Source organism: Mirounga leonina, unplaced genomic scaffold (genome assembly GCF_011800145.1).
Source record: "Mirounga leonina isolate KUSES-001 unplaced genomic scaffold, KU_Mleo_1.0 Mir_98, whole genome shotgun sequence".
In the NCBI taxonomy this organism is placed as follows: Eukaryota; Metazoa; Chordata; class Mammalia; order Carnivora; family Phocidae; genus Mirounga; species Mirounga leonina.
In genome coordinates, this window is record NW_023270921.1 from 593242 (window position 1) to 618867 (window position 25626).

Sequence of the window (25626 nt, forward strand, 5' to 3'; positions counted from 1 at the left end):
AGGCCTCCTTGAGTTTCTAAGTCTAGAACCATGAGCTATTGAGGTGATTGAGAAATTTTTATTAAAAACCTTGGATTGGACTCTTAAAAGTCTCTGTTATTTACTTCTCTGAGGTTAGGAAAACAAAACCAAGAAACTCTCCCAACACATTTCATCTTTGGTACCTGTGTAATTGGGTGAATTTCTGTCTGCTCGAGGCTCCCAACATTTGCCAAGGTTCCTGTCCTGACTGAAAGTGACCTTTCTCTCCCTCTTGTAACTTTGGGAACCTATCAGCCAGGTGTTAGGCCAGTTTTCTTGGGGGACATTGTAAGCATTACTTCCACATGTAAAGTCAATCCTTGTCCCTCAGTAGTTGCTTGTCATTCCTGATTAAATGAAAATCATTTTCAAATATATTATAGTGGTAGCTTTGATTACACAATTGATTTGTCCAATAATATTCTGGTAAAAAGAGAGGGAAAATTCTTACTGAACCTATGAAAATAACTATATGGTCATGGAAAGTAAGGACACATCGTTTCTGAATTCTGGAGAGATCAGGGAGAATTAGATACTCTCTTAAAATGTTTTGTTTGAGTTTGAAAAGCAGTGTCTACCAAATTGAAAGTTAGGTATAGCTTAAAAGGAAAAAAAAAAAGATAAGTCTTCCTCACATATCCATTAGAAAATAGAATTTTAAGACAGCATCAACTATATCTGAACAAATAACTACGGTTAAATGGTACTCATCCATTAATTCAGTCTTCTGTAATTCTTGTTTCACTGGATCTAGGGTCAGCAGAGTCTCCCTTGATGAATCTTCTCCTCCCACAGGAGAAATCAACGTACTAGTTTAGTGTTGAGTTTAGACATATATTCAAAACTGGCATTATACTTGTTATACCTGCCATCTTTCCTTTGCTAAAACCATTTGCATGCCTCCTTTTGTGTTACGTATCTGTTACTTTGAGGCTACCTTTTAGTTACATATTCACTGGCTGAAGAGTGAACTGCGTTTGTTAATCGAATATCTAGTAATCAATTAACTTTTTGGTAAAAATATGTCAGATTTAAGGTACTGTAGTACCCTTGTTTTCAAATAATTATACTTTCCACATTACTCTTATGAGAACAAGTCATTTTTCAAAAGCTTAATGGAGAGTGAAAGGCTTATTGATTGTAGCAAGCACTTAGAAATATTGTTCTATAGTCTAAAAGTATTCTCACTCTCCTGTCGAGTTGCTGACTTCCCAAAAGTCTGTTGTCCAGAAACAAACAGGAAAAGCAGTGGTTAGGACTACAGCTTGCCAAATCCAACTTTATGTACATATATACATATTGAAACAAAGTAACAAACAAAAGACCATGAAGGACTAATAAATCATTTAACCACAAGGAAAAAAAAATACTACACCCTAAAGAAAATGACCTTACGTTTGACAAACAGAAAAATAATAAGACCTGTGAACTTACAACTTGTCTCGTGTAGTATCTAATTTATTACCATTGATTTTAGGTCACAAGTTCTATAAAATGTGTGAATATTTCTTAAAATCCTAAGTAAATCACTCAAGTATACACTTTGTAACAAAAATCATAAAATTAAATTAAGGCTATATAAGCCTATGAGTTTTTAGTTTAAATAGCTTGTAGATGTTCACATTAAAACATCTCAAGCGGCTTAATAGGTCCGTGTACAAGTTAGGATGATTTTGGTTGTAAGAAACAAAAAAATATTTTAGGCTGGCTTAAAACAGCAAAAGAGGGGCGCCTGGGTGGCTCAGTTGGTTAAGTGTTCGACTCTTGATTTTGGCTCAGGTTGTGATCTCTCTCAGGGTCGTGGGATTGAGCCCCACATGGGTCTTCACGCTGAGCGTGGAGTCTGCTTGCCTCTCTCCCTCTGCTCCTCCCCCAACTCACACACTCTCTAAAATAAATGAATAAATAAATAAATAAATAAAATCTTGAAGAAAAAAAAAAAAGACAGCAAAAAGAAAGTTATTTGTTCCTTGAAAAGTTCATTGATAAAGAGATTTAGATTTAGTTTGATCAGGCCTCTGCTTCCATGTCTGAAATTTTCTGTGCTCGACCTTTCTCTGTTTACCGCAGGTGTTAGAAGGCTGCTAGCTGAAATTAGGCTTCTCTGATTGGCTTATCCATTTGTTCAGCTCTTTCCTCCCCTGGGAGAAGGAATTCTCCTGCAAACCCAAAGGCTTTCATATCCGGAGGGGAATGAAGAGGTCTGCTACAGAATTATTTTGTATCTTCTCACGTTTGAGTTTTGGGGAAGGGGAGGGAGTTAAGAAATAGGTTCACTGATTGTCTCCTCCCATTACACAGGCTTCTTTCGTCCACTTATCATCTTCCATGTAATCCTTCGACAATACTAGGAAGTAGATGTTATCTCACTTCACAAATAAGCAGAAGGAGATTAGCAAATTCTTTTTCTCAGGCTCACATGGCTTGTGAAGGCATATTCTAAAGTCTGTGTTCTTCTGCGCTCTTCAGGCTGTAAACTAAATCATAGTTGCTAAGTAATTTTGTGAGGACGGTTATTCCAAGTTGGAAGGTCAAAGGATTTATACATTTATTAATAAACATTCATTCCACAATTAATTACAGTGTTCCTACTATATACTAGGTATATGATAGTTGCTGGGAGGTTAAGGTGAAGAAAACAGAAGTGCCTTCCATTCTTATAGATTTAGTGGGGGAAGCAGATGTTAATGTCATGCAAATGAATGTATAATTACAAACTGTGTAGCTGCTCTAGAGTAAGATCTAAGTCTGGGAAGGGTGATCACAAAGTTTTTTCCTAGGAGGTGACGTTTGAGTTGAGATCTGAAGGATGAGAATGAGTTAAGGCAAAAAGGAGGAGAGCATTCCAGGGAGAGGGAATGTGGCAGGCTTAGGAAGTGAAGGGGGTCCTTTTTGTTGCAGCCCAGAGAGGACGCAGGACAAGACGGGGATGAGGCAAGTAGATAGACTATATCCTGCAGGGTCTTCAGGTGGTATTAAGAATTATGCTCGATATTCCATAAGAAATTATCTTGGAAAGAACTGATCTTAGGTGCTTTAAGGATTTGAGCAAGTTGCCGAGGTAATATCTTAGTATTTATTGCAGTTATCTCTCTGAATATTTATAGTGTTTTCTTAAAACATGTTTTCTTACCTCAACAAAGCCTTACTTCATTTTTAGAATTATTTTGTCATATTCAGCTTTCCAGTCCTGGCATGTTGTGTAAATCATTTGTAGCAGCCTTAAACTTTTTATAAGATGTGTAACTTGAACCTAGATGTAAAACAGTGATGGGAAAGACATCTATATTTTAATGAATATTTATCAAAAGTGTGTTGAATTAGTTGCAAACTGCACAGAGAAGAAAAGTCCAGGCGTTAAACTTCGGGGAGGAAATATGGAAATAATATTTATATATAATAAATTTAATATTGGTGTCTTGGCATGCTCTATCCACTCTTCAGGTCTTGTTGTAATTGCATTTGTGACCTCCCTTTTGTTTTTGGTTATAATCAAAGAATAAGAGAAAAAGTTGGCTCCTTCCTTTGACTAAGGCGGTATAAAAAAAAAAATTTGCTCATACCATAGAGCATATTAATATCCTAAATAAAGCATGCATCTGGGTTACTAATTGAAGTTGGACTTAGATCCTTCAAGTTCATCTCTGTTGAGAAGATGGTTTGCTTAAAATTCTAAGCATTTGACCTATAATATAATATTTAAGCATGAAGTTGCTGACTCAGCCAATTCCCTAAAAGTCACACAAATGAACACCATTACTTTAATCTTGTTACATCACTTACTGGAAGTATAACTTTTTAAAAATTATCAAAATAATCTTCGAAAGTAGGAACATACGTATTATTGAGTAACCGTGTTTATCGGGCAAGCATTTTCACTCTTTTACCTTTGTAAAGGGTAATATAAATTGTCCTACATCAACAGTTTATTTCATTGGCAGGAAAGATATGTCTTCTCTTCTGGAATGAGAGCTTAGTTCTCTTGTCTTGATGTTGAATGCTGCATAAGAAGGGCAGGGCAGGTAAATACGTGTGGTTGTCGTTATAGGCCTGACTAAAGCATGCTTGCTCCTGGCATGGAATATATGATGTCCCAACAAATCCCTGCTCAGACATTTTCTATACCACTTCCCTCTTCTGCCTAGGAGAACTGACATTTCCTTCTATACTTTCAAGATAGGAGTAAAAGGATAGGTTTCAAGATAGGTTAAATAAGGACTTTCCTGTGTAGTGCCCACCAGACAAGTAAACTAGTAAAGTAATGATCAATTTGACATGCTCACACTTCTGCTTGTTTGTATTGAAAGTAACTGTGATGCTTCCATTTTTGGGAGCAAAGATCTTCCCCTACATTTCAGCTCATGCTGTCAAGACTGGTAATAATGCAAGTATCACCTTCTGTATGTAGATTTGAAAATGAGAAATACAGAGAATACCTATGATCTTGGCATTCAGAACCCACTCTGTTCTGGATATCACAAAAAGCCTGTGAAGAGAATGTGACAGAAGAGCTGGATACTCCCATGCAAGGTGGTGTGGACCCACAGGGGGAACTGTTGGGTACCAGCATTTGCTGATTTTCATCAAATATATCAACACTTGCCAAAACAATACGTATTCTGTCAAGGACTGTCATGGTATATCCTCCAGTAATTTTGGAAAACGATATGATTTGTTTGTCTGTTCAGAAGCTATTTTTTGAGTGATAAGTTACTGTGTCAAACCCTGGGAATTTGAGGATGAAAATGTTTGGTCTGTACTTTCAGTCTAGAGATGAAGTGGGACATAGGGGAAGAAACATCCATCTGCCTGGGTTGTGGGAGAAGTTTCATAGGAAGTTGTCCTTGAGATTGAGTCTTGAGGGGAGAAGGGGAGTGTGTTCCAGAACCCTAAGTCTATGTGTAGGAGTAATAATAATGATAAGGATATTTACTGATGAAACAGCTAATGTTTATTGAAAACTTAGGTGTGCTTGGTTTCTTTTTTTTCTTCAAAGTGTTTTACATGTATTAACCTATTTACTCCTTATAGCAACCCTAAGAGACAGAAAACTACAGATTGGAAACTGAGTCAAAGAGTGTTAGTTACCTGGCCCCTAGTCATCACACAGTTAATAATGGAGCCAGGTTTCACATCCAGAGTCTGGAGCCACTTTCCTTTGTGTGAATAAAATGAACTGTTTTGGAAATGGTGGAACTTGAAGTGGTTAGAAGTTCAGGTCTCTGGGTATTTGGCAGGGTTTTGGCTGGGCAGAGAGTTACGGGTCAGATCATGAAGAGCCTAGGAAGACATGCTGAAGAATTAGCATTAATTTTGTAGAATCAGTATCTCTTTTTTTTGGAAACAAGGTCTAGAGCTTACTTTCCTCAGAATCACTTGGGGTGCTTTTTAGAAATGCACACTCCAGGTCCCACTTCAAATCAACTAACTCAAACTTTCCCTGCTCCCGAAAGTGGCCGAGCGTCTTGCACCCTGATATGGTCAAATAGAAAGTAGATCTGTAGTTCCTAACAGCAGGTACTGCTATTATTTGCCCCAAATTTCTTGGTATTTAATTTGTTGAGTTGAAAATTAATGTAAAGAAGGCAGTGAGTGGGGCGCCTGGGTGGCTCAGTCGTTAAGCGTCTGCCTTCGGCTCAGGTCATGATCTCAGGGTCCTGGGATCGAGCCCCGCATTGGGCTCCCTGCTCAGCGGGGAGCCTGCTTCTCCCTCTCCCACTCCCCCTGCTTGTGTTCCCTCTCTCGCTGTGTCTCTCTCTGTCAAATAAATAAATAAAATCTTTAAAAAAAAAAAAAAGAAGGCAGTGAGTTCTGTTTTGTATGAATTGGGTTTAATTTGCTTGCAGACTATCCTATTGAAATATGGGGAGAAATAAAAAAGCTGCCTACTTGATTTGGAGATAGGGATTTTTTGAGCCTTCTGCTCATGGCTGGTAGGAGACTCATGGATATAGTTAAGATTACTCATGTGAAAAAATAGAGCAGTCAGCATGACTGGAAAGCATTGAAATAGGAAAACAGCATGAAATGTGAAATATCAAAAGTCAACAGACTTAGAAGACTATCTTCAAAAATAAGAGGGGACCCAGGGAGAGGTGGGATTCAGGAACCAAGAAAAGAGGGTTTCATGATGTCTTTGTTTTTATTAAATGCATCTGAGAATTTGTGTAAGAAAAGGACTGGGAAAAAAAAAAAAGACCAGTGCTATTGTGAAGAAGAATTTCTGTGGGGTCCTAGGAGTGGAGGCCAGGTTGGAATGTGCAGGTGCAAGTGGGCAGATGGCAAAATGGCTTAGATGACTCTTGGCAAAAACTTGATTTTAAGAAGGCAGGTGGAGTGATAATTAGAAAAGGTTACAAGGTAAAGGGAGAGCTTAAATATTACGAGCTCCCCCCTTTTTATTTCATACTTATTAGAAAGATTAAAAAAATACAGATACAAAAAATAAGGTTCCCTTTCACCCAATAAATAAGAGATAACAAATGTTGAAATTTGTCATTATTTTTCTAGCCATGCTTCTATCAATATGTATTTGTAGTAAATAAATATTTACATATTTTTAATGAAAATAAGTTGTAGCTGTCTAAATTTTTGTATGTACCTTAATGTTTCAGAAACACGTGTCTCTTTCATTGCATCATTACTTTTTCACAGTTGCCTGGTGTTACATTATATATATATATAATAGTTTATATAATCCTATTATTGCCATTTTTGCTTTTCTGGGTACTTCTTCATTTTAATAGCGCTACCAGTAATATCTTTGTGAGTGAATCTTTTCACACTTCCGTAATTACAAATTTTTTTATTAATTTCAAATTGTGGAACAAGTTCCCAAATGGAGCCTTCATTTATGGCATCTATAAATCAACTAGATGGATTAGTCTTAGATAAAAGAACAGACATTTCCATCTTCCTGGGTGCTAGGAGAAAAGTATTAGCTTATAGGTGGTTGGTGGGAGAAAGAAATGATAGAATGCCTAGAGGGAGTAGCCGTATGATGATCTATTTTATCTTAATGCGGATGGTTGAAAGGGCAGGTTGTTACTGGATGTTAGAAAGTTGTGAAGGTTTGAAAAATCTACCAAGAAGAAGACATGGAAGAGGGTATGAGGGCTTACTGAGCAAGACTGTGCAGAGCTGGCATGGGGCACCATATGTCTGCAGTCGGTCCAGATGCTTTGGATCCACTCTGCACTCCAGCAGCATTCAGAGCCCAGGTGTAGGGAGTGGAGACATGACTTACCTACAGTTTGGTGGTTCTAGGTCTGGTAGATAGTCTGCATGGGCAAAATAGGGGTACACAATGAAGGAGTTGAAGATGGTGTGGGGAGAGCAGTTAGGGCTCTACAGTCACATAAAGAAGGAAGTGAGGCTGGAAGGGACTATAAAGAGCACAAAGAGTGAAAGAAAGCATGGGGATTGGTGGGTGTCAGTGAGTAGGAATAAAGGAGTGAGGGTTGAAAAGTTATAAAATTGTGGCTAAAAAGTGGGACACTGGGTTGAGATTTTAGAAGGAGAGCAATTACGCTTCAAGACAAGGTCCAAGGTGTAGCCATGGATTTGGTGAGCTAAAATAAGGGAAGATGAGGTCATGGAACCATATGCAGCTTAACGTTGTCCATATGGATGTGGGTGATGTGAGGATTTTTAAGTAAAGAGACAGAGAGTGCCCTAGAAATTCCTAATCCTGGATAAATGACAAAACAATTGGTAGCTAATAATGGTAAATGATGAGGGTGCTATAGCTCATTGACCTGGATATTTAGAAAATGTTTATGGAAGATAAAAATGATAATGAGTGTGATAGTGAATATTTTGGGACGTAAATGGCATCAAAATAGCCAATGTGAGCTTCTAGCATGCCAAGTCACCTTCTAGCTTGAGATGCAAGAGTTGGTTGTGGAGATGAATAGCCAGACAGTGTCTTTTTCACCCTGTAACACTGAATATTGGGGAAGAGGTGTCAGAGTGAATTTTCTTCTGATACGTTCCCAGGGTGACTGGGAATGGGGTAGGAACCATACATCCTCAGGTCTAAGCTGTTGTCTTGCAAGCGAATGCCAACGTACAGAGTTGAGGCCTCTAGTCATAAGCATTGTAGTTGGGGTGGAGGACTGCTGCCCAGGAGCTGCGATGTTTTGTTTTAGTTTCTGCATTTTGCTTTTTCTTACGTAAATTTTAAAAGTGATCTAACTGGGAAAGAAAAGCTCTGAAAGGATTGGTTTATCAGAGAGATTGTTTTAGAGAGTAAAGTAAAAGACACATAAAATATTGGGTTTTGCTTGCTCTGTCAAAACCCCTGGATGTAGATGAAAAAGTATGAGCTCAGAATCCAGGACTCTTGAGTTTGAGGTGGCAGGAACATTTTGGGGCCCACTTGTAAGATATAGCTACTGAATCCAGTACCTCCGAGAAGTCTAAATCTAAAACATTTTCCTCTTCAGATCCGAGTTCCCTTCCCTATTATGTTAAAACTGCCATTTTCCTCAGCTCCCTGCTGTTCTTCAAGAATTTTCTTTGATTTGTGAACTCGGGAACTAGATCTAAACTCCATCTATTCATAGTTCTTTGCAGGAATTTCAGAAGAAATAGGATGATAATGGAGTCAGTGGTGAGGTTAGGTATAAGAATGGCCTTATGAATGCTTTGAATTACAGAAGTAAACAAATTTAGACACAAAATACAGGATTAGGTAGATAGTGAACATCTGAGGGCCCCCCAGGAACTCCTTCAAAGGCTCTTGGCAGTAGAGAGAGATCTTTGGTAGGGACAGTTGCTTTCAGAAGAGTAAGAGGTGGAAGCAGCCACTTTATTTAAGAAATGATTGAGGTTATAGAAATAATTTATAGATTCTAATCTTAACTGTGTGATATTAAGAACCCGGGGTGGGGGGGTAGGGACTGCTGGGTGGCTCAGTCGATTAGGTGTCTTCTTTTGGCTCAGGTCATGATCCCAGGGACCTAGGATGGAGTCCTGCATCAGGCTCCTTGCTCAGTGGGGAGCCTGCTTCTCCCTTTGCCTGGTGCTTCCCCTGCTTTTGCTCTCTCTCTCTCTCTGACAAATAAATAAATAAAATCTTAAAAAACCAAAACCCAGTACCATGTGGTACATGCAGTATATACCAAACACAGAGTGACTGACTAAATTCCTCTGATGAAGCACCTCAGTATAATTGTAGTTTAACGTCGTAGTCTAAAATTTTGAAGGCATTTTTTTTCTCCTGAATCAGAATTCAGAGCTTGCTCCAGCTTTCTCTTCCTTCTCTTGTTCACTTTCTTTCCCATTCACTTCCTCATGATAATTTTACCTGCTTTAGTATTTAGTATGTACAGCACATGCTCCCCTTACTCCTGTATCTATTTAAGCTTGGTTCTTTGCCTCCCCCCCCCCCCCCCAAGCCCTGCCTGTTAGGTCCTTTAGCTTAATCATCCATGTCTGCTTGTACTAGATTGCTTCCCTAAGAACTCTGTAAGCCACAGAGTGAAACTGATTTGGATTTTACAGCCCTGGTGATTTTCCTTCTGGTGTACTTCCAAGAAAATGCTATATAACACAGGAGCTGATGAGTCATTTTGTAGGGCCTTTGCTTTCTATTTTATATTTGAAAAATTAGGTATGATCATGAACCTGGAAATGTCTCTTAAAACCATGAGGATAATACAACCGTAAGATAAAATCATCAGTGTTAGTTTTGGTCTCTGATTAACGTAATATATTGTGGTTTTGAGTAACTTGAGTTCCCCAATAAACATTTCGTTCATGTGAAATTTCATTTTTCTACATTTTCATTGCTGGTACTGGAAGCTGACTAGAATTACTTGGCACCCACTGCTCTGTGTCTGGCGTTCTGGGGACCTTACACCTGTCAGACCATTAAATCATCACAGCAGGCTTGTACTGTAGGTCTGGATTCTCCCATTTTACTGAAAAGAGATCGAAGCCGAGCGTGTTGAAGTTAACTTTTCATATGCCACTCAGCTAGTAAGCCTCAAAGCTGGAATTTGATCTCTGTGTGTGTGGCCCTGATTACAACAGGCTCCTCAATTGGAGATAGACATGGGAACGTATTAAGGCTTCCCTTTGGATTTGGACATTCATATGGATAAGAAATGAAGCCAACTGCTATTGGTTGAGATGGTAGGCTGTTGAGAATTAATTCAGCTTGGTATTGAGTGTAATCTCTGGCAAGATCCCAGGCTTCTGTCACATAGTTCTGCCAGTGAAGGGTTGCCTTGATCATCAATAATTTAATTTCTACATAGTATAGTTCCATTGTCTAAGGGGATGACCTGTGGGAAAATAAATTCATTGAGGTCATAGTGTGTATTTCCCCCAGCTTATTTGAAGCATCACTGGCATAGTTATTTTATCTTCTAATCCTTGGCATTTGATTCAGGGCCATGATTTCCAAAGCTGGTCTCTTGGCTGGGCTCCAACATCTGCCATTTGTTCCCGCCTTCTCCTCCCCATTACATACCTCCCCACTGATAGTAGCTTCTGAATCCAATCTCCCTCTTCTTCAGTCTATCCTAAATATTGCCAATCATAGTAATTTTTTCACAGTACTAACTTCGCTTCAGAATGCTATTGTGCTTCGTGTCATACTCTATGATTCCATTTATATAATGTTCTTGAAATGACGAAATTATAGAGACGGAGAATTGATTAGTGTCTGCCTGGGGTTAAGGATGTTGGGATGAAAGGAGACAGGTTTGACTCTAATGAGGGTGGAATGAAGGAAATCCTTGAATCATCAAATAGCTTCATATCTTGATGTACGATAGTGAGTACATGATGCAAACGTGATAAAATAACCTAAAACTATATGCAAACTTTATCTATGTCGATTTCCTGCTTTTGATATTATACTATCAGTATATAACATGTCATTAATGGGGGAACCTGGATAAAGGCTACATGAGACCTCTCTGCTATCGGTAAAACTTCATGCGAACCTGTAATTCTATAAAAATAAAAAGTAAAAAAAAATACTATTGTGCTTTAAAATGTTTAAGTCCCTATGTCTGTCATATTCATTGTGTTTTATATTCTTTGTTTCCTCCTAAATTAATCATACAAAGTCATCTCCTGATTTTTTTCTTCCTAAATCTTGGTTAACATTATTAACATAATGTTTGTCTTTTATCAGATTACCAAGAAATGCTTTTTGAATTAATTAAACAATTAAATATACTTTATGAAAGAACAGTGTATCAGTACTTGGTCTCATTACTAACCATCTTGTTTTCCTACTCACTTCCTTATTCATTCTTGTCTTTGTGTAATCTCTTTCCATGGACTAAGCAGCATGCCAGGGGTTTGATTGGTAGAGTCTGGAAGACTTGGGCTTGCGTGAAGGGGTTGCATTGCCTGTGGCCACAGTCATATAGCCCAAAGTCCACTCAAATTCTAAAAGGCAGTGGCTCTTTGAGGACTTAAGACTTAGTGTTATAAGAGCCAGGAAACCAGGATATGAACTACGGTGAACCACAACCATCCAAGCATTCACATTTACTAAGACTAGTTTTATAGTGCAGTATATGATCTTTCTTGGTGAACATTCCATTTATGTGTACCTGAAAAGAAAAAGATAACTCTGCTGTTACTAGTTTTTTATGAAAATCTGTTTTAGATCTTCTATGTCTTTAATGATTTGGGGGGGGGGGTCTAGTTCTATTAATTACTCAAACTATGATTGTGGAGTTGTCCATTTCTCCCTTTATCTGTCAGGTTTTGCCTCATGTATTTTGAAGCTCTGTTATCAGGTGCATACAGATTTATGATTGTTGTGCCTTCATTCTGATAAATTCACCCTTTTATCCTTATGAATGATCTCTTTCTATCTTTGTCTTGAAGTCTTTGTTATTAATTTAAACACTTGAGTCTTACGCTTACCATTTGCATGGAGGTATAACTTTTCCCTCCTTTACTTTCAGTTATATTTAATGTGAATCTCTTAAAGACAGTATAGAATTGGATCTTGCCTTTTTTTTTTTTTTTTTTTAATCCCTTCTGTGTAATTCAGCCATTAGCATTAAATGCAATCCTTGGTACAATTAGATTCAGGCACCATTTACTGTTTGTTTTTTATTTGTCCCTTCTGGGTGTTTTGTTCCTCTGTTCTTGCCTTCTTTTGGATTAAATGTTCCAAAATGATTTTGGAATTCCACTTCATCTCTCTGTTGTTTTTTAATTTTTTTTTGTGCTTGTCCTAGGGATTACAGTATATCCTTAATTTTTCTTAGAGTTATTGTTTAGGGTTAGTATTACAACATTTTATAGAAGATGTAAGAACCTTGAAACTGTATATGACCATTTAACCTCTCCCTGACATTATGCTGTAATTGTCATGTGTATTACATTTACATATTTTATAAATCCCATAGTGAAGTGTTAGAACTTTTACTTTAAACAGTCATGTATTTTTAAAACATTAAGAGAAAAATAGTCTTTCATATTTACAATTTCTGGTGCTCTTCATTGCTTCTGGATATTTGATTTTCTGATATCATTCACCTGGAGAACTTTGGGATTTTTTTCTACCTTGGGTTTGCTGGGACAAATAACCCCAGTTTTCTTTAATGTGTTAGTTTTTTAATTTATCTTCATTTTTAAAGGTCTATGGCCTGGATATAGAATTCTGGGTTCATAGTTGTCAGCTCTACCTTCCTTCCCCTAGATCTTCATCATTGTACTGTCCTCTGTCCTCCATGGCTTCTTATGAAAACATTGATTTTTACTGTTTTTCCTGTATTTAATGTGTCAAGTTTTTATCTTCTTTTAAAAATGTTTCTTTATATTTGGTTTTCAGCAGTTTGACTCTGTGTACCTGGATGGAGCTGTCTTTGCACTTACCCTGTTTGGGGTTTTCTGGGCTTCTTTAGTCTGTACATTGGTCTTTCACCCAAACTAGGAAATTTTCAGCTCTTCCCCCCCCCCCTGCATTTTTCTCTCTCTCTTCACCTCCTGAAACTTGAGTAATACAAAATGTTTGCTCTTTTGCTCATGTCGCGCAAGACGGTGATCATCTGTTTCTTCTTTGGATTGGATTTTCCTTTTTTGCTTCCTTAAGCATATTTATATTGACTGTTTTAACATCATTGTGGGCTAATCCAGCACTTGGGTAAATTTCCACTTGAATATAGGTTAGATTTTCCTGCTTGTTCATATGTCAAGTAATTTGGGTTGCATTGAATTTACTTTGTGAATGATAATTTGCATCAACTCTATTCTATATGTTCCTTCAAAGAGAATTGATTTTTTTTTTTTTTTTTTTGGAGGGGGGTTCTTAACAGGCAGTTAATTTGGCTGAACTTAAACTAAATTTTGACTTTTCTCTGGCAGGCGGCAGTTCCCCTGATCCATTCAGAAAGCTAATATTGAACAAGTGCTGAGTGTCATGCACCATAATAGGTGACTGTGTTAGAAATAAAAATAGACATGGACCCTTACCTCAAGACACTTACAGTCTAGCTGATAGAGATAGGAAAGTGAACAAATAAGCATGATAACTTCCCATACGTCACTGAGATAATACCTGGAGGAAGCAGTAGGGTTACTGAGAAAGGAGTTGTGAAATTGTTAAAATGCAATTTAAAAATTATTTTTAAAGCAACCCAATACTTTTGAGAACAGGAGATAGTTTATTTGTTATATATCATGATGATGAGAGAGCGGCTGTTGAATAATTGTTAGTTCCACTGTCTTCCTGTTCTTAATTCTTTGAAGAAAAGGACATGTTTCAAAAGCACAGCATATTGTGGGGAAGCAGTATTAAAAATAAATGTTTAAATTCTGAACTGCTGTACCAAATAGGAATATTTTATGTTTGGTTAAAAAAAAAAAGATTTGATAAAATCTAAGCAAACGACACAAATGATCATAGATTAGGGAATATTAGATATTGCTGAGAATAAAAAGACCTATCTATACTAAAGGTACCACTGTTGGGAGAAAGATATTTCAAAAACCATTTATACTCATGGAAAATATATCTTAAAAACCTGTTAAGTTTCCTATGTCAAATACCAAGGAGGTTTTTTTTGTTTATACTTATATCTGTAAAAATGAATGGGTAATGTGAGGTTGGTTTTTATTTTGTAAAAACACTTACCTTAGCAGTAATTTGAGCCTTTCTTTTCTCTTTTTTCCCTGTTTTAACAGTGTATCCTATTCAATACATGTATCTGAAGATTACCCAGGTATGCTTTTCTTCTTTCTATTTTTTATTACAAATACTCATGTCATGATTTCTTTGAATATTTTTTCCTTCTGGAGATGGAAAATATATATAAATATATCTAGGAGTGAAATGTTGGCAGGAAAAGACTTGAAGATCTAGAAGAATTCTGCTGGTTGCCTGTGAGATTCATGTCTTACCCTGAGATGCAGTCCAGAAGCAAAATAGTTTCCTGATGAAAAGTCATTTACTTGAGCCCATGTGATAGCTTCAGCCTGTATATATTTATCTCATTGCAAGTAAAACAAAGATTCTCTGAGCTGGTTTGGTTGTTGGATTTGGAACATCATTTGGCTTTTCATAACGTAAATATAATAGGTAAGAATAACAGCTAAACTAATAGCTAAAAATAGTAATAGCAAAGAATAGGCCTGTCTTCATTTTTCTAAGCATATGAATGATTAAACAATTCTCACAATAATCCTATGATATTGTTACCATAACATCACCATTTTCCTCCTGAATGATGACACACCTAGTAAGAGGAAGAGTTGGGACTTGAACCCAGTAGTCCAGAGCCTGTGGACTGTCCCACTGGACTAGACTAGGTATCTTCTATATGCATGGCTCTTCTCACTGTGTGTCTGTCTCCTGAAATAGATTAGTAGGCCCACAAACACTTGTCCCTAGAAGACAGAATGTAAGAACACTGCAGATCCATTTTTCTGTAAATCAAACAAGTGTTTTTCTTCTAGGCCATGGTCAGTCCTATTTTCGAGATGCATGCCACCTCACAGAGCCCAGGCTGTGGATGCCAACATTTCAGTCATGGCAATTTGAAGATACAAACAAGATGTTCCTCTTTAGTATTTTCTGCACAAGTGATATCTATAATTTTATCTTGAATAAGAGCATAAGGATTGCAGACTTAGTGCAGAATAAATACACCTTGATTAGTTTACCTCAGAGAAAAGAGTATAATCCAGGAATCTAGTGTTTATCATATTTTGTGACAAAGAACAGCAAATTTTAACTGCCTACATTTCATATATATATGTATATTCCAACATCTGACTTAATAAAATCAGATGGTCACCAGATTATACTGTTGTGATCTGCCAGTGTCATAAATTGGAATCAATTCTTATTCAAATCTAGCCATTTTATTCACATACTGTGCATGATTTGGATCATATTTTTCTATGTAAAATTACTAGATTGTTATAAGTAACTTTGATTATATGTACTTTGAGTATTATTAAAAAATAATTAGTTCATAAGGTAGTATGAAGATGTAAAACTTACTTCTTTAGCATTTAGGCTAGTATTTTTTGTGGCCGTTTGCACCATGCACTTAATCTTTTTTTTTTTTTTTTTGTAATATCAAATGTTACATTTAAAAATAATTTTATAGGGGTGCCTGGGTCGCTCAGTTGGTTAAGTGTCTGCCTTTGGCTCAGGTCATGATCCTGGGGCCCCATGTAGGGCTCCCTGCTCAGGGGGGAGTCTGCTTCTCCTTCTCCCTCTGCCCCTCCTCCTGCTCATGCTCTCTCTCTCTCACTCTCTCTCTGTCTCTCAAATAAATAAATAAATAAATCTTAGGGCGCCTGGGTGGCTCAGTTGGTTAAGCGACTGCCTTCGGCTCAGGTCATGATCCTGGAGTCCTGGGATCTAGTCCCGCGTCGGGCTCCCTGCTCAGCAGGCAGTCTGCTTCTCCCTCTCCTGCTCCCCCCTCTTGTGCTCTCTCTCTCACTGTCTCTCTCAAATAAATAAATAAAATCTTTAAAAAAAAAATCATAAAGAAAAGTACCATGGTTAACATTAAAAACAAATAAAAATAAAAATAATTATGTAAATCATAAACTATCTTACAGTTATTTTGCTATGATCGCCACATGTGTTAAGCGTTAGTATTCTTTAAGACTATTGTATAGTTTTATATGGGGAGTTATTAATTATTAAAAATATGCTTATTTTTATATAAAAGTATATAAAGTGTTCTAGGCAGATTTCATGGAAATAACAAGACAAAATATTTATGAAGAAAAATTTTTTGTAGATGATTTTGCAATCAACTTTCTCCCTTATGTTTTTGATGTTGAATGTTTGCTAAATATGTATGTTAGGAAAATTAAAGTTACCTCAGTGTTGTAAATATTATAATTATTGTGCTTCTCATCTGAGGCAGCTTCTAGAAATGTCAATCATGAGAGGACTTTAAGTTAGGGTGATAGAAATAATGCCACAAATCAAAACCCACCTTGAAGACTGTTAAGTGAATAATTCTGTAGCACAGGAAATAGGGCAGAAGATGCCTTTGGTAAACCAAGCGAACCAAATGTTTAGCTCCCTCTTGTGGCCAAGATGCATCACTGACTTTTTCTCACCTTGCGGGAGGGAGCCCCTCCGCAATATACAAAAATTGAAACTTAAAACTAAAACACTGGTTATCATTTGTGCTTTTTTAAAACAAATTCCCATCCTGGAGAGAGTCTGTAGTGAATTTACAATATAATTTCATTTCTAAAAATAAAAGAAGTGTAAATAAAACACCAAGTATGGGTGAGAGAAATTAGTGCATTTGGAGGTCGTATTTTGAATTGGTTGATGTAACCAGTACACTGTGTACCAAGTATTTTCATATACATAATTGAATTGACTCTAAATGCCAGTTTGTGTATAGGCAGAACAAAGGCTGTCGTCACATTTTATACTTGAAGAAATATGCCAAGAGAGGTTAAATAGTATTTCCCAAGGACATGTAGTTTGGTGGTAAAATCAAACCTATAATTCAGTTCTAATTCCTAACTATCACTTATTGGGGAGAAGTAGTGGTAGTATTTTTTATGGAGCTTTCTTCAAAGTGAATATTACCATGATAATATTTCCCCATTGTTAAATTTTAATCTACATTTATTTGTACTAACAGTTCAGTTAATACACTTGATTTCTCATGTAGATAATGTTGTATAAAAATTATATGTTTGCTTTCCCTTTCCAATATTCATCCTTGTGTTTTTTTCTCCCATAACGCTACTAGAACTTCCAGATTAATTTTTAATAATCTATATGAAAGTTGGCAGCTTTGTCCTTTTTTTCCAAAATTAGTGACCATACTTTCATCTGCTTTCAGAAAACTACTATTCTCATTTACCAAGCTTTTTTTTTTTTTTTAAAGAATGAGTATTAAGTCTTTAGCAAATTCTTGTTTAACTTATGTTGAGGTATCACATATGTTTTCTCCTTTGAACAACAAGGTGACAAGTTATATTATTAGTAGATATCTTAATGTTGATCTTTAAGAATTAGATGCATTTTGGGGGTGCCTGGGTGGCTCAGTCGGTTAAGCGTCTGCCTTCAGCTCAGGTCATGATCTCAGGTTCCTGGGATCGAGTCCCGCATCGGGCTCCCTGCTCTGCAGGAAGCCTGCTTCTCCCTCTGCCCCTCACCCTGCTTGTGTTCCCTCTCTCACTGTCTCTCTCTCTCTGTCAATTAAATAAATGAATAAAATCTTTAAAAAAAAGAAGAATTAGATGCATTTTGTCATATACTTTGCCACCAAAGGCTTGACATTGTACCTATTCTTTGGCATTCAACAGAGCATGCAAGCAAATCTCTCTGAGCCTGGTATCTTTTTAGGGATGGTTCTGGGATTAATAATCGTTATTTTTCTGCCACGATTATTATCTGTTCTGATTTTCTATTTCTTAGTCATTTTTAAACATGTGTTCTTCTTGAAAGCTCACTATGTTGGTGAAATGTGCAACCTTTTCAACAAAAAGTTGTTCATAGTATTCAGTATGTACATCTGAAAATCTTCCGCATCTCTGTGGCTGTTTCTCATTTCTGTTGTTTTACATTTGTTCTTGCCTTTTTCTCCCTTTGATTTTTCTTCCCCAGAGTTTTACCTACTGTAAAAATCCTTTCAAACAAATAGCTTTTTACTTCATTTTTAATTTCTAAATGCAGTAATCTTGATAGTACTTTTGTTAATTCCTTCTGCTAATGTTCCTCAGTCTTTTTTCCCCCCATCCTAGTTTCTTGGATTATATGGTTGAGTGATTATTTCATCATCCAAGTTTGAAAATTTGGAACTTTCTTTGTCCTGTGGAAATGTATGAGCATAATCCTTCAAATTCAGGATTATGTCACCCTGTTTATCTCCTTAGGAACGAATTTATCATTTTATAATTCCAATCTATTAAGTAACCATGTCATCTATTGAAATTAGTCAACAGTTTTGCTTTTGTGAACAAAGACGGTCTTTAGTGAGCATTAGTTTTACCTTAAATAACATGTATATAAATGCAATGCTAAATGATAGGTTGGTTCTTTAAAATAAAGTGAAGAAATAGAGCAACCTTCTGGTTTACTTGTACTTCCTTATGTCATATACACTGTAGACAGATTTTGCTTTTTGAAGGTAAGTATATTACAAGTCACAGATAATTGGCTCTGCTGTAATAGAACAGCAGAGTTTTTTCTCATCAATTCCCACCTTTAATTAGGAGGCTCACCTATTGGTGGGTGTAAATTCTCTCATCCCTTTTATATGCTTTACAACATACTGCAATTGTTGAGTGACAATTTTTTGATATTAAAAAAGCATAACAAAGCATTGATGTTTGGATTCAGACAGTTTCACCACTTACTAGTCATGTGTAATTTTAATTACTGAAATAATTTGGGCAAATTGCTTAATTTCTCTGAGCCGTGGTTTCCTCATCTTTAAAATAGAGATAATAAATGACTGGCTTGAAAGTTGACATGAAGTACATGAATATTATATATAACATTCAGGGGAGACATCCAGATTATATTATAAAACCAATAAAATTATAATCCCTTTAGTTACATAGTAATGAATAATGGAATGACTTGGCTTAAATCATGTTGCATCTGAAATGGAATGAAAACAGTAGTTCAGGAGATGCTTTTTCATGGCTTTCTACCCATCTCTCCCCAACTGTCCACGAGAGTTCCAGTAATGCTTGCATAGTCTGGTAGGGCGGGGAAGAGGAAATATTCATACTGTTTTTTGTTTTTTTTTTAAAAGATTTTATTTATTTATTTGACAGAGAGAGTTAGTGAGAGCAGGAACACAAGCGGGGGAGTGGGAGAGGGAGAAGCAGGCTTCCCGCCGAGCAGGGAGCCCGATGCAGGGCCCGATGCAGGGCCCGATCCCAGGACCCTGGGATCATGACCTGAGCCGAAGGCAGACGCTTAACGACTGAGCCACCCAGGCGCCCTGAAAATATTCATACTGTTAACAGCCTTTAATAAAGATCTTGAGGTCCTCTACAAAACTTACACATTAAAGAACCTAACTGTCTCCAGAAGTTTCAAAAAAAAAAAAAAAAATTGGCAGCTCTGGAGTCAAGTGGGAGAATTCCAGAGAAGGAATTTGAGTTTGAAAACATTTTATTCTGTCACTGACTCATTCTGTTACCTTAAATGCATTCCTTATTCTTTTTATGTCCTACTTTCTCATGTCTAAACAAAGATGATGTTATTATTACAGATGTCAAAATACTTTGAGGAAGGTTTAGAAATGATTATTTAAACAACAACAACAAAAAGAAAACAGAATTCATTCATACAGCTGGACCGATCCTCAAAGTGCATCAGCAAACCTTCATTTTTAGAACTAAGCTGACTGTGGCTTAGTTAAAAGGGATCAATAACTAGTTGGTAGCTGGGTCTAGATTTTATGTGCTTTGTCTACTTTCCTGTATTTCTGTTCTTCACTTGGGTATATACCCCGTTGACCTGGCCTATTAATGTTGTAATGATGATTTAATAGATATTGTCTTGAAACCTGAAAACATTTTGGCTTGGATAAATTAAGCCAGAAACAGAAATTGAAAGTGTTCTAATGCCCAAATACTGATGAAAATACAAACTGGTAGAAAATCTCTTAGAAAATGATATGGTTGACTGTGTAGTCCTGTCTTTCAGCATTATGCAACATGTCTTCACCAAATTATATTCTCTAGAATCAAAGTTGACTGCCTTCCAGTATCAACACTACGTAAACCATTTGAACCTTTAAATTGAGTTATTCACTTCCCCATTTTCATAAACAGAAAATCCTAACTTACTTGCCTCTTGAAGCTGTAGTAAAATCCTCCTTGTTCCATGACACTGAGATACTGCGTGATACTGTGTCCATTTTACGGATTTTTCTGGATCTCCCCTTCTAGTTGGTGGTCAGCTATTACTTCGTTACTGTAAGCCACACCTTTTTTTTTTTTTAGATTTTATTTATTTACTTGACAGAGAGAGACACAGCGAGAGAGGGAACACAAGCAGGGGGAGTGGGAGAGGGAGAAGCAGGCTTCCCGCTGAGCAGGGAGCCTGATGCGGGGCTTGATTCCAGGACCCTGGGATCATGACCTGAGCCTAGGGCAGACGCTTAGCGACTGAGCCACCCACGTGCCCCTAATCCACACTTCTAATACTCATTTTCTCCATAAGTTTACTTCAAGGAATCCATTGTGCACAGGAAAAGTCTAATTCAGTTGATTCCATAGCAAATAACTTGGATCAGTAAGACTCTGAATGAGGGTTTAAGAAATTTAAATAATGGCTTTGATAGAGGGGTTTTGATTCCTACCTCAGCGTATGAGGTTACTGACAGAAGAGACTCCAGATGAAACGTCAAAGTCTCAATCAATATGATGAGACAGTAATTAAAGTAAATTTATATTAAATCCATTTCTTAATTTGTGGTCCCACTTGATAAACACAAAAATCTCACACCTTCCTTGATGCTATTTGAAAACAAAACAAGGCAAAATTTGCAATTAAAATAAAGTAATGGGGCAAACCTGTTTTGTTTCAAATCCAATCTATACTCATGTCCTCTTACCTTCCAGAATAACTGTGAAAGCCTTGTGTCTCTGTTGAGCATCTTTATACCTACGCTGTGACTACATATCGCTCTCACTGACTCACTACTCTAGGTCTTAAAAACAGTGCAGATGTTTCTTTGGAAATAAAGTAATGACTTTGATATCTATCAGTTAAAGATCATGTTCTCACTGTACTGACACAATATTATGAAAACTTGGCTCAAGATCTTTTATCTTGTACTCAGACAGTTGTCAGAATACTCATTTCCTTTTGCAGAAACTGATACAGGTTTCTATTATTTGTTGGGAATATTTTACACTTTTTATTTTTATATTTTATATATTTTATACAACACTGAGAGTATTATAGGACCACTGCTGATGAACTGATGAAGTGTTTGTTAAACAGCTCTCTCACAGATGCTCTGTACTCCTCAATGAACCAACTAGGATAAATGGCTGTGCGTTATATTATATTACCATAGAAGCGGAGGTCTGTATTTATTAGGGAAAAATCCTAGATTTATAAAATATATTTTCCAGAGAAAATAAATGATGAGTAAAATAATTAAGTAAGCTGTGGAACAATTTAATGTTCTATGAATTCAACTTGTATAGTATTTAATGAAAATTCATGGAGGAAGAGTTGTGAGACTTCATATCAATTTAAAATGTGTATTAGAGTAATACGGCGGTATGATTTTCAATGAAAGCTTTGGTTCAAATTTTTTAGAGACTTGATATTGAATTTGTTGCACCAAATGTTCTTGTTTAGCTTTCTCCTTCCAACCACTAACCTGCTTAGGAAGGTTAGCAGGTACTGATACTGGGAAGGACCCTGTTCATTGAGTTAGGGCAAGCAATTGCATCCAAATGATCTGTTGCCCCACGGAATATGAGAGATATATTTGGGCTATAATCTCTATAATTTCTACCCAAAGTCTCTATTTCTCTAGGAGATGCAAACATCTTTAAAGAGGCCATTTAAAATTAAATCACACATAAATCTGAAATACACGTAATTTTTTCTAAGATTAATCAGAGCAGTAGTATGTGCTTCATGAGTGATAGAAGTGATGTGGATGTAACCTCATTTTTTTAAATAAAGGGTGTCTTTTTTCAAATTACTGTGCCTTTAATTGTCCATATTTCTTTGCAGATAATACATACGTGTCAAGTTCAGAAAATGATGAAGATGTATTAGTTACTACAGAGCCAATTCCAGTAATTTTTCATCGAATAGCAACAGGTAATAGGAATACACTATTTTTTAAAATTCTAGGTTAATATTTTCTTGCCTGTAGGTAGCTTTATTTTTTTTGTTTCTTTTAGCCCATGTAACAGATATTTATCTTTAGGATCTATAAATCCCCATATAAATTTTCTATTTAACTTGTGTTTGTTTTTTAACAGTTTTTTAAACACATAAATTTACATTCTTTGAAAAAGTCCTGTTTAAATGCATTATGTTAATATTTGCTCTAAAATATTCCATACATAATGATACTGCTAGGGAAACTGAATATTTAAAAAGCTGACTCAGGGCAATGTAGATCCCATGAAATATATAATGAGATCTGAAGCAGTCTGTATAGTGGCACTTTGGTTTGACCATATTTTTATGGGCAATGGAAAATCAGAAGAGCTTATATATCACATAACTTCCCAACATAATATAATTTCAAAATATTCCTTAATTTTCTTGCAAAGAAAGAATCACCTGAGGGGTGTTTTTACATTGAAGCTTATAAATGTTTGGTAAATAGTATACTAAAAACTGAAATGATGTTTTATAACTTTCAGAATTAAGGAAGACAAATGACACTAACTGTTGCTTATCCATAAAATCCAAATTACAGAAGGAAAATGGAGAGGTATGGAAATTGCATTTCATGTTTTATATTTATTGAAAACATATAGGCATATTTTAAATTTACCTTGTATTTCTAGTTAATATCATCACTGTTATTGGGGTTAAGATCGCATCTAGTGTATGGAACACAAGCTTGTAGCTGAGAGACTTAATGTGTGGGGAGGGTAGTGACCTAGAGTTAACTCTGAGAAGGAAGCTCCCTTTCAAATAATAGAAAGAATGTCAGTTTTAAATGTAAATCAGATACATACGAAGCTTTCTTTACTTATTCTCCGTACGTTCGTCAAATAACGTAGTTGACTAAGGAGCACTTATATAACTTACAGTTCTAACAACTATATGTGGCTATCCATTGTTTCAATGGGACCCTCACAGGTTCATTTGTAAAAGGTGGTCTCTTTAGCTAAGGTAGCAAAGATTATAGGTATGTAGAGTCATTATTATTGACCAATGTTAAAACAACAACAACAAATTCATACGCCCTTCCTCACCTTTAAAAAGTTTGCTTGAATCAGTCAATAAATACTAGACATTAAACAAACAAAATGAGTGCAACAGGACCAACAATTCTTTGCTCTTAACACTATGTACCCAATACGACCTTCCCTTTCTCTTAGTGTTGTATCATTCCCTCTACTCTTCTTTTTCCACAATGAGAACCACAGATTTAGCAGTACTGCCGCTAAAACCGAAAACTGTTTGCATTTTATCAAACCCAAATTCCCTTTTATAGGTTTTTCTTTTTCCTTAAGAATTCGAAATTTGTTCTGGAAATTTTAGGGATGATTCCAACATGTTGGATTAATAGATTCCTGTGTCTAATGGAATTTGCCTTTCTTCTAATTATTTTAACAGAGCCAGGGATAGGAATATCATCATTAGTTACTTTAGATGAGTTTTCATTGTTTGCACTTTAGACACATAACAGATGTGGTTCAGTTAATTAGAAATTCAAACTTCAAGTTCAAGCATATTTAATTAAATATCCTTTTGAAATCTGAAGTCTAAAGCAAATAACTTCTATATGCAGAACGCTCTCTTTGTAATTAATTCATATTTATTTTCATAATTATTATTGGAGTTAAGAGTGCCTTTTGTTTCATACCATTGTGTAGAGTTGGCAGTGGAAGTGAGGACAGTCAGGGGTAAATAATGCCGAGGAACTTTTTAATAAAAAATCGAATCAGTATGAACTTCTCAGAAGTTCTATCTGAACAAAGCCAAAGTTGTAGGTGATTATACATAGTTTATATATATATATATATAAAATGGTAAATTGTACAACACAAAATCGATGAAATAGAACTTTTAAAAAAGATATACATAGAGCTTAATACACTGACAAAATGTCTCCTACTATCTTTTGTTTTTGGTTTGTACTGCACCAACAATGTCTTTTATATAAAATCCAGGTGATAAGCACAAGACTTAATCCATTATGGCCATTATCTACTTTTTTTGAAAGAAGGCAAGCTAGTTTGACCATTAAAACTTTCTTCTGATTCTATTATTTTAAGGAGTCAAGACAAAATAGTACAGTGGAAGAAGATTCTGAAGGTGATAATGATTCTGAAGAATTTTATTATGGAGGACAGGTGAGTGCATCAGACCTCCCAATTATCCGCTCTCAGAGTCCACGGTAGGCATCCATGTCCTAGTGGATTCCTGTGCTTGTGGTCCGAGAGCCCTGCACGTTAGTTCTGTAACTGGCTTGCAGATCTGTATAATTTCTCTGTTTCTTATTTGTACATATATTCAGAAATTAAGGTTACTTTGGCAATTCTTTGACTGTAATCACTCACTTGCATTGAAGTTATCTTAATTCATTACAGAGATTTTGCAGATGGCATTTTATTCTATTTCTGACTTTTACATTTCTTAAGCATGTTGGGCTCAGTCAGTGTTTTGAAATGATGACGCTTCTAACAAAAGCATGGATGGTTAGTTTTAAGTAGAACATGATTAACCTTTATAAAAATTGATGGTCCCGAGTTACTGAGCATCCTCAATATTTGTATTCATTGTCTTTTCCTCTTACACTGACGTAAAGTGTTTGTTGGAAAATTGTGATGAAGAAATATCATAATTTATATATATGAAAATGGTGTAGCCACATATGCATATATATAAAAGAATTCACTATTTTTCCAGGGTAGTGTTAAAGTTTTAACCTGTGCAGTTGATTTTAGGATATGGCTGTATATGGTGTCTTGTTCTGGTTCTGTAAACCTCTTGAACAAATATGTTTTGTAACTTGTGTAATGTAATGGGAAGGTAGTAGATTAAAGTGGTGCTTTTTTTGGTTGCTGTTGTTAGAGAACGTGCGTGCAAGCAGTGGGGTGGGGGGTGAGAGAGAGAGAGAGAATCTTAAGCAGGCTCCACGCCCAGCATGGAACCCAACATGGAGCTCAGTCTCACGACCCTGAGATCACGACCTGAGCCGAAATCAACAGTCGGGTGCTTAACCGACTGAGCCACCCAGGCACCCCTCTAATTTTACTTTTCGAGCATAATACGTTATATGAGACTTATGACCTAAGCGAACCTGTGAACTTTAGTGAATATACTGCAGTATTCTATTTTTCAATGAAGATGACAGAGAAGATATCCCTGGCAGAACCTATAGGGGGACCTGCTCAAGAGATGGTCTGTATTTGATTCTTCTGATTCTCTTCACCCCGAGTCATTCCTGAACC

The 25626-nt window shown here is 36.3% G+C and overlaps 1 protein-coding gene across 1 annotated transcript in view; it reads left to right on the plus strand.

Annotated features, from left to right (window-relative positions):
- LOC118006639 (protein mono-ADP-ribosyltransferase PARP8-like) overlaps nucleotides 1-25626 on the plus strand; it is a 171639-nt gene that overhangs the window by 75890 nt on the left and 70123 nt on the right. Inside the window, exons 4-6 of the mRNA XM_034999359.1 lie at nucleotides 22217-22306; nucleotides 22861-22931; nucleotides 24448-24525. Coding sequence (XP_034855250.1) covers nucleotides 22217-22306; nucleotides 22861-22931; nucleotides 24448-24525 — 239 coding nt within the window. The remainder of the gene's footprint in view (nucleotides 1-22216; nucleotides 22307-22860; nucleotides 22932-24447; nucleotides 24526-25626) is intronic.